The sequence below is a fragment of the Bos mutus genome, chromosome 5 (assembly GCF_027580195.1).
Source record: "Bos mutus isolate GX-2022 chromosome 5, NWIPB_WYAK_1.1, whole genome shotgun sequence".
In the NCBI taxonomy this organism is placed as follows: Eukaryota; Metazoa; Chordata; class Mammalia; order Artiodactyla; family Bovidae; genus Bos; species Bos mutus.
This window is the reverse complement of record NC_091621.1, coordinates 107,060,936-107,074,670: the sequence shown is the minus strand read 5'-3', so window position 1 is coordinate 107,074,670 and position 13,735 is coordinate 107,060,936. Positions and strand designations below refer to the sequence as shown.

Here is a 13,735-nt window from a genome sequence, read left to right as displayed (position 1 = left end):
CCACTGTCACAGGATCCAAAGTTAACCCTGCCCCAAGGCACACCCGCCATCCACAGGGGCTCATTTCCAGCCCCTGCCTAGGCTCCTGAGAGCCCGGCCTCACCTGGTCACTCAGAGGATGGAGCCACGGGTTGGAGCCGAGCTCTAGCGTGGCCATGAGTGGCAGCTCCTACTGGGCATGGGCTGGGGGGGTGAGTGACCATAAGGGGAAGGGAAAGGGGGCCCATCCTATAAAGAGGCCCAGGGAGGTGGCTCCCTCCTGGGAAGAGCTCTTGTCTCAAGAGCTCTGAGCGCTGGGGGCTCACTGGGTATATCGCTTCCCAGTCCCACCCGCATCTTCTGGGGCAGCAACTTGAGGTGCTGGCTGAGGCCTGTGGAGCCAGGTGGCTGTGGCTAGGCCTGAAATGTGGGTTCTGAGCTGATGGGCCCCCTTATCCCATGGGGGCCTGAAATCTCTCCCAGCCTATGTGAGCTCCTCCCAGCAGTTGCCAGGACCTGTTTATATAGGTTTGGTCCTACGCCCAGTAAGGGAGGTTGGGTCTCCCAGGGTGTCTGGGTGTAAGCCTCAGTATTCCCGTCTCACAGTACGCCCCCGTACACTCTGAGCCTCAGTACACCCATCTGTTAAACGGGGTCAAATGCCAGGTAAGGATGAATCAGGCCGGGGGGTGGGGGCTGGTTTTGGGGAGACTGCTAAGGCCACATGACTGCCAGGGGCTGGTCAGGGGTCCCAGGTGGACTCAAGTCACAATGGAGCCACCAGACCCCGGTTTATTGACCATCAGGGCTACGGCTGAGGAGCGGCTGGGGGCTGGGTGCCTGCCTCTAGCGGGGCACCGCACAGAGCTGGTAGGGAGCTGGGGTCACCAGGAAGGCAAAGACACCGTGGTCGCTGGGGCGGGGCTGCCCGGCAGGCACCGAGAAGCTGAAATGCTGCAAGAGGCTGGTGAAGAAGAGGAAGAGCTCCATGCGGGCCAGGGGCTCCCCGAGGCACGCGCGGCGGCCTGTGGGTGGGCACGGGGGCTCTGTGAGCCTGGGTCTCCCCCTCCAAGACCCCCTCAGGGTGGGGAAGCAAACCGGGCACCCCCCCCACCCACAAGGTACCTGCAGAGAAGGGTATGAAGGCCTCCTGCTTGACGAAGCGGCCCTGGGCATCCAGGAAGTGCTCCGGGTGGAAGCGGAAGGGCTTCTCCCAGACGGTCTCGTCCTTCAGCACTGACGACAGGTTGGTGATGAGTGTCGTCCCCTGGTGGCAAATGTCTGGCATGGGTGAGGTCTCGATTGGTGGGGGGGTGCCCAGACCCCTGCCACCAAACACACATGGGCACACACACTGCCTGGCACACACCCGGACTCTACAAGTAACCCTCAGCCCAAGACGCTTCTCAGCACCGTCCCTGTGCCCATGGCAGGGTGCCCTTACTTCTCCTCAGTGCCCGGGCTCCTCCAACACTGTGACATGTTCTAGTTTGTCTTCCCTGCCCGACCAGGGGCTCTTGAGTGGACAGAGCCAGCCCTGCTCTGCCCTCCTGTCCGCGCCCACCCAGGCTGGGACACTCAGTACCTGTGGCCATGAGGACGGGGTGGCTTGGATTCCAGTCCTGGCCACACCTGGCGACACTCACTGAGGTATCAGGTGGCAGGTGGTGCGGAGCCGGGGTTGGGAGAGCCGCAGGCCTACCTTGGGGACGTGGAAGCCCTGCACCTCGATGTCACGGGATGTCATGTGGGGCAATCCCAGGGGGACGATGTCCGCAAAGCGTTGCACCTCATGGACCACGGCCACGGTGAAGGGCATGAGGGCCTGATCCCCCATCTCTGGTCGCCTCACCTGCCCTATCACCTCATCGATTTCCTGCTGGACCCGTCCTGGAAAACAAGTGTCCTCGTGGTGGTCAGACTCAAGGGCTGGGCTCCCGCCTCCTCCTGATGCCCGGGCAGCACTGCGTCCACTCGGAGGCGGCGCTGTGACATCTGAGCTGGGGCTCAGCCCCTGCACAGAGCTGCCACTGGTGGCCAAACCAACCGAGCTCAGAGGCCTCGGGCTGTCCTCCTCCCACCACCCACCCGGGCTAGACTCACGCTGCACGTCAGGGTGCAGGATCATGAGGAGGAGGGCCCAGGCCAGTGTGGTCGAGGTGGTGACCATCCCGGCAGAGAACAGGTCGGCCACCACCAGGCGCAGGTTCTCATCATTGAAGCTGCTCTCGGGGTTCCCCTTGGCCTGGGTCACACCGGGAAGGTAAGCTCAGGGACAGAGGTGAAGTCCCACATGGCCTCGCACCCTGCTCCAGTCAGCCCAGGAGTCTGATCCCTGGGTGATACAGAGGCCTGAGTTTGCCTCCTGGGCCCTCAACACACATCCCTGTCCCGATCACCTTACCTCCTTCACCTCATCCAGGAAGGCAGTCCCGATCACCTTACCTCCTTCACCTCATCCAGGAAGGCATCCGTCAGGTGTCGGGGTGGCTGGGTCGGGTCCCGGGTCATCTTCTGCTCAGCGATCAGCTCATCAATCAGGGCCATGAAGGCCTTCTGCGCCGGGAAGACCCTGGCAGCCAGCCCTGGGATGCGCAGGAGCACTGGCACAGCTTCCACCACCTGTGCGGGTCACCGCCATGGGGCCCTGGGAACCTGGGACCTCCTGGTGCCCAGGTGCTCACCAGTCAGGTCCCAGCTTCCTCCAGTGTCCCCATCATCAACCTTGTCCTCCCTAAGTTCAGACCTGCCTCTCTCCTGGCCCTGGGCCCAGAAAGATAAACCTAAAATGTACATCTCATGGTGACCGGTCCCTTGCAGTGAAGTACTCCCACCCGGAAGCGCACTGACCCCCGCCCAGCCTTTCCGATCTGGGTTGTCTGCCATCTCCCCACTTCCAAGCCTTTTCCTTGCAGGTACCTTTCCCGGAAAGCCCTTCCTCCTTCGGGAGGGGGGAGGGGTCGTTGGAGGACCGAGGCCGCCTCTACGGAGCTCTTTCCTCACCTTGCGCACTAAGTTAAACTCTTCCTTCAGCCCATCCTCCGTCAAGTCCAACAGCTTGATGATGCGAGGATCATTGTACTCGAAGCGGCACCCGAAGGTCAGGGAGGCGATCACGTTGCTCACTGCTTTATTCAGGAGGTCCATGGGGCTAAAGGGACGTCCTGGAAGGGGACGGTGCAAAGTAGGGCGTCGCCTCCATCTCTTCTCTCCTAGGCCTCTCCAAACCTCCCAGACCTCCCTGTCCCTCAGCCCCAGCACTCACTCACCGGCCTGGTCTGCGAAGGCGGCACAGAGGCACGAGGCCTCCTCGGTCACCCACTGCTCCAGTGACTTCTTCCCCAGGCCGAAGTTGCGCAGGGTGGTCAGGGAGAAGCGCCGCTGCTCGCGCCAGGCGTCCCCATATCGCGCCAGGATCACTCCTGGGGGCGTGGCGGGCACGTGGGCGTGGCTGGGGTCTGGCCCCGCCCCTCCCGGGGATCTGCTCACAGCCCCGCCCCCATGGGGGAAGTTCTCGGCGCTGCCCCCCCACACTGGCCTCGCCCTTCTGTCCTAAATGCCGCCCACTTTCACACCCCCTTCAGTCTGGAGACTGCCCCCATTCTCTGTCGGCCCACACTGCTCCCCGAGTCTCCCCTGCTAGGCGCCCGTCTTGGCTCCACTTTTTATTTTGCCCACGGAGACCCCGTTTGCCACGTGGGGAAAGTCCTGGCCCGCCCCTGCCCACCCCGACTTTGTCCTCTTTTCCTGCCCACACCGACGTCCCCTTCGCGTTCGCAGTGGCCCTGGGCCGCCCTCTCTTAGTAAGGCCCCGCCCTCTGCCTCATCTAATTTCTCCTCCCCCAACGTTTGGCACAGTCTCCTTTCTCCACCTGCCGCCCCTTCAAATTCGTTGGCTCTTTCCTGCACCGAAAATCTGCGACCCTGCCCTCTCCGCTTGCCTTCGGCGCGCGGCCCGTAACCCAGGTGCTCGTAGACGGCCGGAGGTGGACGGTCGGCAGTGTCCTGGCTGCGGTACACCAGCGCCTCGCGCACAGCCGCCAGCCCGTTGAGCACGACTACCGGCGTCCAGACCTGCTGCAGGCTGAACACGTTCCCGAAGCGGCGCCGCAGCTGCAGGCCAAAGGTCGAGGGTGTTTGGCAAGCCCAGGCCCCGCCAGGCTGTGGGCCCAGCCTCCTGGCATTAGCCTCTGGGCACCTCTGGGTCCCCTCCAGCAGCGAGCAACTGCAAGGACTTTATCTAGTCTTGTGAGCCCGGGGGTTACATCCACTGGTTTTGAGGCTCTCCAGTTGGATGAGACCATCGTACTCACAGACCCAGCTATGGCTGTACAAGTCTCACAAAATGGTCAGCAGGGCAAGTTAGCATCCTATTTTACAGGTGAAGAAACTGAGGTTCATAGAGGGCAGCAGGGAGGCCCAAGGCCTCATGGAGGCCAAAGATTTGAAGCAGATCACTGTGCCTCTCTCAACCTCGACTTGCCTGGTTTAAAAGGACTCATAACCAGACATCTCCCCCATTCTCAAAACCTTTCCTCCCAACGTGACCCTCAGGGACTCAGGTTCACATAATATAAGAGCTGGCCAGCTGAATCCTCAGTCTGTTGCCATGTTGTAAAAACCCCACCCCCTGGCCTTATCCTCTCTGACCTCTGTTTGGAAACTCCAATCTGTTCTCGGGCCCTTAACAGACGCCCTCCCTCAGGAAGCCTCTCGGATCCGCCTCCTCTTCTTGGCCCAGTTCCTCTTCCGGCCTGTGGCTTCACCCAGCGCCCACTGTCCGCTGCCTGGTGGGGCCCTAGGACCACCGCTGCGCACTCCCCACCCCTTCCGTCCTCACCTGGTTAAAGCTGGGACGCGGGTCCTCGAAGTCCACCTGCAGCAGGTTGCCCAGCACCGGCAGCGGCGTGGGGCCTGGTGGGTAGCGTGGGGCCCAACGTGAGCGCCGGTGCATCAGGTCCAGCAAGAGCAAGAAGATGAGCAGGGCCACGGCCAGGGGCCCCAGCGTGTCCCCAGACAGCAGCCCCATGGCTGCCTCTGTGAGCGCTGGGTTCCTCACCACACGGGCACCCAGGACCAGGCCAGCAGGGGACTCTCACTCCACCTCCGGGGCTCCACCAGTCCGGGGCCTCTGTATAAAGGGAGCGGAGGACCGGCCTTTGGCCTCTGCCCTGAGCTGTCTTGTCGGGGAGATTGTGTTGCCCGAGAGTACAGAGAGGGGTCAAGGAGAGTCAGGCGCATGGGCGGCCACTGTCCCTCACGTGTGCTCTCCACATGCTTCCGGAGGGTGGCTGGAGAGCACAAGAAGTCCCCCTCCCGCGGCCTGACTCCCCAGCTCGGCAGATTCCAGGAAGAATCCGGGATCTTGGGAATGGGTTCTGCCACCACCTGTCGCCTGTCAGCCTCTAATGCGGCCATAGCCCCGTTCCCAGACCATGTCCCTGTCCTGCTGCTGAGGGGCCTTCGCCTCCCAAGCATGTTACTGCTCCTTGCCCCGTGCTGGCGGGAGGACCGACTGCCCAGAGGGACCACAGATAGAGTTCTCGGTGTCCCTCACTTCCCACTGGTGCACTCAACACACACTCAGAATCACCCACTCATAAACCACATTTACACACATTCGCATCCTGACTAGCCCACTCTCGTGCATATCTACACACCCACACAACCGCATCCACGAGTCCTGGGCTACCACTTTCCCCTCGGAGACCAGCCCCAAGGGCTCCAGTTCTCAGGGGCTGCCTGGACTCCGCCGACCTCCCTGGCCCTGGAGGCTGCTCTGGGCGCTGCCGGCACCTGCACCTGGCTGGCTGCTGCCTCAGTTTCCACCTGCTGTGGCTGAGGGAAGTCTGAATCTGGGGCTAGGGAGGCAGCAGGGTTGTTTTCAGAGTTCCCTAGTCACTCTCACCAGCCAGTTTGGTGGCCCAGAGGCCCTTTCCTAAGTTTGTTACAAATTGGTCCTTGGACTTTCCAGCTCTTGTGGCCTCAAGGTGATGAATCTCCTCACGTAGGTGTCCATTTCCTGACTTGGAAAAATGTAAGGTGGGCACTTTACTTTGTTGACTGCCAGTAAGCTCAAGGTATTAGGGTGGGTTAGCATAGGCTGTGACTGTCCTTAGAGAAGTGGGCCTGCTTCCTCCTCATCGATTTGTCCTTTACTCCTGGAACCTGCTCAAACTCATGTCCATCAAGTCGGTGATGCCATCCAATCATCTCATCCTCTGTTGTCCCCTTCTCCTGCCTTCAGTCTTTCCCAGCATCAGGGTCTTTTCAAGTGAGTCAGTTCTTCCCATCAGGTGGCCAAAGTATGGGAGCTTCAGCTTTAGCATCAGTCCTTCCAATGAACAGTCAGGGTTGATCTCCTTTATAATTGACTGGTTTGATCTCCTTTCAGTCCAAGGGACTCTCAAGAGTCTTCTCCAACATTACAGTTCAAAAGCATCAATTTATTTGGCTCTCAGCCTTCTTCGTAGTCCAACTCTCACATCCGTGCATGACTACTGGAAAAACCATAGCTTTGACTAGACGGACCTTTGTCAGCAAAGGAACGTCTCTGCTTTTTAATATGCTGTATAGTTTGGTCATAGCTTTTCTTCCAAGGGGCAAGCATCTTTTAATTTCATGGCTGCAAAATCATCATCTGCAGTGATTTTAGAGCCCAAGAAAATAAAGTCTCTCATTGTTTCCACTGTTTCCCCATCTGTTTGCCATGAAGTGATGGGACTGGATGCCATGATCTTAGCTTTTTGCATGTTGAGTTTTAAGCCAGCTTTTTCACTCTCCTCTTTCACTTTCATCAAGAGGCTCTTCAGTTCCTCTTTGCTTTTGTCCTTGAACATCAGCTGTTAAAACTTCAGAAGACAAGGGAATGGAAACCAGATGGGGATGTAGTTTCTTGACCCTCTCACAGGCCTGCCGAGGACCTCAAGGAGTGGATTCCTGGGCCTCCCTCCTCTCCATGGGTCCAGTCCACTCTGGCTCCAGCCCCATACCCTCCGACCCTGACTCTCTGGTTCCTTCCAGTCCTCCATCAGAGGTGCAAATGCAAACCTTGGTACCACCATGCACAAGTATGTGTCACCTCCAGACTGGAATTACGGCTACCAGGCACTCCCTCTTGGTCAGCCTTTTGCCTCTTCCAGGCAAGGGGTTGGTCACATTATGCCAGGGTTCTGCTAGCCTTAGAACCCTCCAACAACTCAAGGGGTAAGATTTGAGGTTGAGAAGCTGATGGGAACTCAGAGGCCCAAACCCATTCAAATGTAAAGGCATGGGAACTCAGAAGGTGGGGAAGGGGGCATTTCCAGGGCAGGCCTGGTCAAGGCCCCTGCCCCCCACCCATCCCCGGAGTATGTGAGGCAACCTTTCTTTCTGAACACAGCTGGAGTCGTTCAGGGTCCTGGAGGCTCTCCCCTAGCTTACTGAGAGCCTGGAGGAGGCGCTCTGCCCTCCTGTACCCCCTCTTACCCTGTTCCCTCCCTCGCACCCCACCCCCAACAGTGAGAGGACCGGTTCTTCCCAGGTTGCCTTCAATGGGACAGAGTGCTTGTGGTCTCCAGGTGGGGGTCATCAACATTTGCAATCCCTGCTTGGCTTGTGCAAGCAGCTCCTTCCCTTCCAAATTCCCACATCCCCACTCTCCTGCCAGGCCCGGGGCCAGTGGGCGGGGCTGGCTGGGGCTCAACTGGCCCTCTTCAGCTTATCCAGCCTTTCCTGCGTCTTGCCTTGGCCAAAGCTGGGGGGAGGGATGGCGAGGGTGGGCCCCTGCTTCAAAGTGCTCACAACCAAGAGGAGGCGGGGAGCCAGGTGACACCCCAGGCCAGCAGTTGCAGGGATGGCTTTGAGGGCTGTGGGGTCATTTCCCCAGGCTGGAGTAGACTTTCTGGGAAAACCTCCTGGAGGTCTTCGGGTGGCTTGGGACCGCAAACAGGTAACCTGACTGCGGGATTAAGGCACCGCTGCAAAGCAGCAGGACGGTGGCAGCTCCAGGTGGGGCTTTTGCTCTGGCAGAGGACTGGATCGTGGGAAACTCGGGTTCTTGGGCCTCAAGGAGGCAGGGAGACCAGCTCTGAGGCCACTGAAAAGCCCAAGAGGGGAAGACCTGAGGGGAGCCCTGGGGACTTCTCAGAGCCAGCCGGTGGTCTCCCATCGGCCTCAGTCGAATGTTTCTGTCCATTGGCAGCAATCTCCCACCCTGGACGGGCAGAGTCCGGTGGCACTGGCGGGGCTGGCAGGATGGTCGTCACAGCTTGTCACAGCGGCCCCGTTACACTGCCATCTACCCTTTGTGTCATGCCCTCTGCAGTCACTCTACTGGGCGTATGAAGGGCAGTGACAGGTAGCTTGTAATTCAGGCAGTGCCCTCCAAACACCGGGGATGGGGGCTCTAGTCCTGAACAGGGTGGCCTTGGGGAAGGCCTCAATCGTGAGGCCAACGCCCTGTTTCAATCCTTGTGCAATCGTAGCCTTGGATTACCCTGCACTCACACACCAGGCACTGCTGTTCACGCCCCATGCTCCCCACCCCACGTAAGATCGGCTTTATGGTTTCCAAGGCATGGAGTCTCAGGGGTCACAGCAGTGGGTCAAAGTCACAGAGCATCATTAGGGTCAATCTCAAAACTCAGGCTCTGGACCACTGCTCTACAGCGGAAATACACTTCTATGAGGCCCGAGGGCCAGCATTTAAGTTCCTGCAGGCTTATTATTTTAGAAACACGCTCAGGCGGCCCTTGCTGGCTTCTGCTTTGGTGAAGCAGCGGGTGTTTGAGGGATGGGCACCCCTCCCCCACCCCGCCCCGCACACCTCGGGGTCGCAGGTGTTGGCCCCGGCAGGGAAGGCGCCTCCGACCCCGAGACCGGGTCTGAGTCCCGAGTCCGGGAAGACGTCAGCAAGATGGCTGGCGAGCAGCGCCCGGGGCCCGAGCCCCCAGGCACGGAGTCCCGGCCCTGGGCCCCCAAGGCTACACGGAGCAAGCTCCCTGGAAAGCAGGTGGGCAGCTGCAGTGCCCAGCGAGGGCGCGGGGAAAGTTGGTGGCATTTCGCTTGCCCCCTGCCCTGCCCCCGGGGCAGACACCCCCCCCCCTCAGTTTCCGCTGCTGCCTGGGGGGCAGGAGGAGTGGGAGCCGGCTCTGGCCGGTGTAGGGGTTCCCGTGGGCCCAGAGGTCTCACCTGACTCCGGTACTGCCCACTGGGGTCCAGGCTGCAACCGCGCTTGCAAGTCTGGCTGGCGGACAACGGGGGCGCGGGGCCGGGAGCCACGGGGTGCAGGCAGATTCCTCCCGTGGTTTTCTGGGAACTGGGCTGGGCAAGACGGGAAAGTTCTGGAGCTTGCCCGCACAATGTGAACTTGCCTCAGGCTTCCCTGGTGGCTCAGAGGTTAAAGCATTCTGCCTGGAATGCGGGCGACCTGGGTTTGATCCCTGGCTCAGGAAGATCCCCTGGAGAAGGATATCGCAACCCACTCCAGTACTCTTGCCTGGAGAATCCCATGGAGGGAGGAGCCTGGTAGGCTACAGTCCATGGGGTCGCAGAGTAGGACACGACTGAGCGATTAAACTTGTAACTTGTAAGTTAAGGCGGTCACCTAAACCTTGTGTTTTTGAACCGCGGTTTAAAAACTTAACTCTTACAAAATACACCAACACTGCACACCTATCATAGAATGATCAAAATCCAGAACGCTGACACCACCCAACTCCGACAAGGGTGAGCTCTCATTCCCTGCGGGTGGGTGGGAATGCAGACTGGGGCAGCCACTTTGGAAGACAGTCTGGCAGTTGATTATTAAAAAAAAAAAAACCCTGCACACTTGTGTTTATAGCAGTTTTATTCATAATTGCTGAAGAGTGGAACAACTGTCTTCCAGTAGGTGAATGGATAAACTGGGGTGCATCCCGGCAACAGAATATTCAAGAGAAGAGAAACTGAGCCTCTTAAAGCTGAGAGTGAAAAAGCTTAAAACTCAACATCCAGAACACTAAGCTCATGACATCTGGTCCCATCACTTCATGGTAAATAGATGGGGAAAAGAAACGGACACAGCGACACTTTATTTTTCTTGGGCTCCAAAATCACTGCGGATGTGACTGCAGCCACGAAAGTAAAAGATGCTTGCTTCTTGGAAGAAAAGCTATTGCAAACCTGGACAGTGTATTCAAGCAGAGACATCACTTTGCCAAGAAAGGTCCATATAATCGAAGCTATGGTTTTCCAAGTAGTCATGTATGGATGTGAGAGTTGGACTATAAAGAGGGCTGAGTGCCGAAAAACTGATGCTTTTTTAAACTGTGGTGCTGGAGAACAGTGTCTCTTGGACAGCAAGGGATCAGTCAGTCCTAAAGGAAATCAACCCTGAATATTCATTGGAAGGACTGATGCTGAAGTTGAAGCTCCAATACTTTGGCCACTTGATGTGAAAAGCCAACTCATTGGAAAAGACTCTGATGCTGGGAAAGATTGAGAGGAGAAGGGGATGACAGAGGATGAGATAGTTTGATGGTATCACTGACTCAATGGACATGAATTTAAGCAAACTCCGGGAGACTGTGAGGGACAGGGAAGCCTGGGGTGCTATAGTCCATGGCATCACAGAGTCGGACCCTGAGCAACTGAACAACAAAAAAAAGAAATGAGCTATCATGCCATGAAAAGACATGGAGGAACCTTAAATGCCTATTACCAAATGAAAGAAACCAATGTAAAAAGGCTACACACTGTGTAACTCCAACCCTATGACATTCTGGAAAACACAAAAACTATGGACCCAGTAAAAGATCCGTGGTTGCCAGGGTAAGAGGAGGGAGGGATAAAGAGAGGCAGCACAGAGAATTCTTACAGCATGAAGCTGCTCTGTATACTGGCGGTATGTACATGTCATTATGGGCCTCCCTGGTGGCTCAGAGGTAATCTGCCTGCCAATGCAGGAGATGTGGGTTTGAACCCTGGGGTCGAAAGATTCCCTGGAGAAGGAAATGGCAGCCCACTCCAGTATTCTTGTCTGAGAAATCCCATGGACAGGGGAGCCTGGCGGACTATAGTCCATGGGGTCGCAGAGCTGGACAGGACTTAATGATTAAACAACAGCAAACCCATGTCATTGTACGTTTGTCCAAACTCAGAGCGCACACCACCAAGATGAACCCCAACGTAAACTATGGGCTGTGGGTGACCATGTGTTGATGCAAGTTCACCAAAGACAAGGCACTGCCCTGGTGGGGAGCGCTGACACTGGGGGAGGCTGTGCGTGTGTGGGGGCAGAAGATGCATGGGGAATCTCCGTACCTTCTGTGCAACACTGTGATGAACCTAACACTGCTCTAGAAATAAAGTCTGTCCAAAAAACAGAGAACTCAAAAGAGTGGCAGGAGCTGAAATGCCCATGAACAGTTGAGGCTTCTTACAGAAGCCGGAAAGCTAGAGTTGGGAGTGAGGCGTGGAATAGGGCCACTCCCCAGTGAATGGTCATTTCAGGAGCCAGTTTGAGGAACCATCACCAGTGTTTTACTCAAAGTATCATCAGCCCAGTCAAAAGAATTTAAAAAAGGCAAAATGAAGAACCAACCATCTTCTGTCAGGAAAGTATTTTCCTGAAGATATGTTCAAGGTTTGTGGTTTAAGCCCAACACCTGCAATCTCTCAATCTCATCTGAACTGTGTTAATGCCAAGACCAGACAGGATGCCAAGGAAATAAAGAACCATAATTCCTATGCAGGTTCCGTGGCCCACACAGCATACCCACCCACACCTCCATCCTGGTGGAGCAAAATGAGAATTGGACCACACTGCTGGATGGAGCCATTGTAACAAAATTAATCTGCCATTTCTGCAGCCTCAAACTGATAAGCACACCAGAACTCATTTATAATTGCTTATTTCTACTTCACAGCATTCCTTCCAGTGTTTCTGTTTTTTAAAACAAAGTCCATTAACATTGCATTATTTTTTAATAAGCTTTAAAATTCACATTGATTGGAATTTTGTCCTCCTCTCAAGTAATCTGGCCATCTTCACACACGGCTGAGTTCGACCCACCAGGCTGAGCGGCTAGAACTGTCCTTGGTTGGGATCATTCCAGGGTCTGCTGCAAGGGCCCTGGGCCTGCGGGAGGCCTAGGTGGCTGGGCCAGTCTGATGGCAGCCACCTCCGCAGCAGAATCAGAGCCAGCCTGACGGCTGGAATGGGAGGAGAAAGAGACACGTTTGCTTCAAACAAAAAAGGAAACAAGGTTAAAATGAAGTTTATTATTTTTTTGATTTTTTTTGATTTTTTTAAATAAAACTGTTTGTGAAACAGCTATTTTATCCCCACGGCAGAGTGACCCCTGAAAGATGCACTAACCCCTTCTTAAGGCCTTAACAAGATTTTTTTTTTGTACTTTTTTCTTTTTTTAAAACTCAGATATTTAAAAATTATACAATTTACAAAACAAAACAAAACAACACAACATAGAGAATCATGTAGCGGGGGGCTGCTCAACTGGCAGGCTCCCTTATCCTTTATAAAAGTGAAAGCAAAGAAGAAAGGGTGGAGTGGGTGCTCCTGGTCAGCTTACCTCCCCCCCCACCCATGAGCACATCTGACACCGTCCTTCCCTGTGTCCACTCCTACGGCCTAGGTTTGTCCATCCGCCCTGGGGGTCAGGGCACAACAGCTGCCTGGAACGTGCCCAGGGGCAGCCATCCCTTGATCCTGCCGGCCAAGCCGCTTTGGTGGGACCCTCGGGGCTCTCACCGGCCAAGGACCCAGGACACAGTTGTGACCGTGGGGCCTCCGCCTTGGGGCATCCGCCAATGTCCCCTCCCCCGAAAAAAAAAAAAATTAAAAAAATAATAAATAAATAGTGTTTCTGGAAATGAAAAAGATTTATTTTTGTGTTTAAACATCATTCTCCCATTCTTGAAAACACGGACCATCCCCCACTTCCCTCCCCCTTGACCTTCCCACTTTTGAGACAAATTACTGACAAAGACACGGTTTGGTGTGGTTCGTCTGTTCCTCTGACCCTGGGTCTAGAGTCTCTGAATTGTGTGAGCTGGGCCAAGGATCTAAGCCACCCCTGTCCTTGTGAGATCAGAGTTTGTTCAGTTCAATTTCACATTTAAATTTCACGTTATTGGAACAAATTTGGAGTTCTTTAACTAGATAATTTTAAAATAGAATCAAAAGGGATAGCGCACCTTTCATTTAAACAAAGTCTTTCCAGACTAAAAATAGATTTATATATATATATTTTTATCCCTCCCTTTTAATTCCCCCCACCCTTTCCCATCATCCCACCCCTCCCCCCTCCCCCCACACGGTCACTATGGAGATTGTGTCCATGGAAACAGCCATTCCAACGTCTTGGGTCTTTCTTTCCTGTGGTGTCACCGGTTTGAGAGTGATGTAAGAACTTAGGAAGGAAGTGCTGGCGCGGGCAGGCACGCGGGGTGGGGCGGGGTGGGGTGTGGCTGCACAGGAGGACCGTTTCCATTCCATCACGAGTATCCACCACCTTCTCATCTCCACAGTCTCACCTGCAAGACAAGCAGACACTGGGTGCTGGGAACCTCTTCATGGTGCTGCAGCCCACAGCCCCTGCTCTGTGGTGGCGCGACTCTGCAGGGACTGGCAGCCGGGACCGGAGACACCCAGGGCCCGTGGTAGAGCCGGCTGTGTGGCTCTGGGCCTGAAACAGGGTAAAGGCAGCAATGACCTGGCCAGCTGCACTGGGTATGGACTCGGAGTGCCCCTCCCCAGTGTGTGGAGGGAGCC

General features: G+C 56.0%; 2 protein-coding genes across 4 annotated transcripts in view; both read right to left on the bottom strand.

Moving 5' to 3' along the window:
* Positions 1-215: 215 nt before the first annotated feature.
* LOC102287765 (cytochrome P450 2D6) lies at positions 216-5,191 on the bottom strand. Its single transcript, XM_070371491.1, has 9 exons — positions 4,820-5,191; positions 3,921-4,092; positions 3,249-3,401; positions 2,983-3,143; positions 2,425-2,601; positions 2,083-2,224; positions 1,682-1,869; positions 1,105-1,246; positions 216-1,004 (listed from the first exon to the last, which is right to left on the bottom strand). Exons 1-9 carry the CDS (start codon positions 5,006-5,008, stop codon positions 826-828), a joined length of 1,503 nt encoding a protein of 500 aa, XP_070227592.1. The 5' UTR covers positions 5,009-5,191; the 3' UTR covers positions 216-825.
* Positions 5,192-12,202: 7,011 nt separating this feature from the next.
* TCF20 (transcription factor 20) overlaps positions 12,203-13,735 on the bottom strand; it is a 94,078-nt gene continuing 92,545 nt past the window's right edge. For all 3 annotated transcript variants that reach the window (XM_070371488.1, XM_070371489.1, XM_070371490.1), the window contains one exon: positions 12,203-13,497. Coding sequence is in view for 1 of the 3 variants with exons in the window: in XM_070371490.1 (XP_070227591.1) it covers positions 13,480-13,497 (18 nt within the window). In the remaining 2 variants the exon portion in view is untranslated. The remainder of the gene's footprint in view (positions 13,498-13,735) is intronic.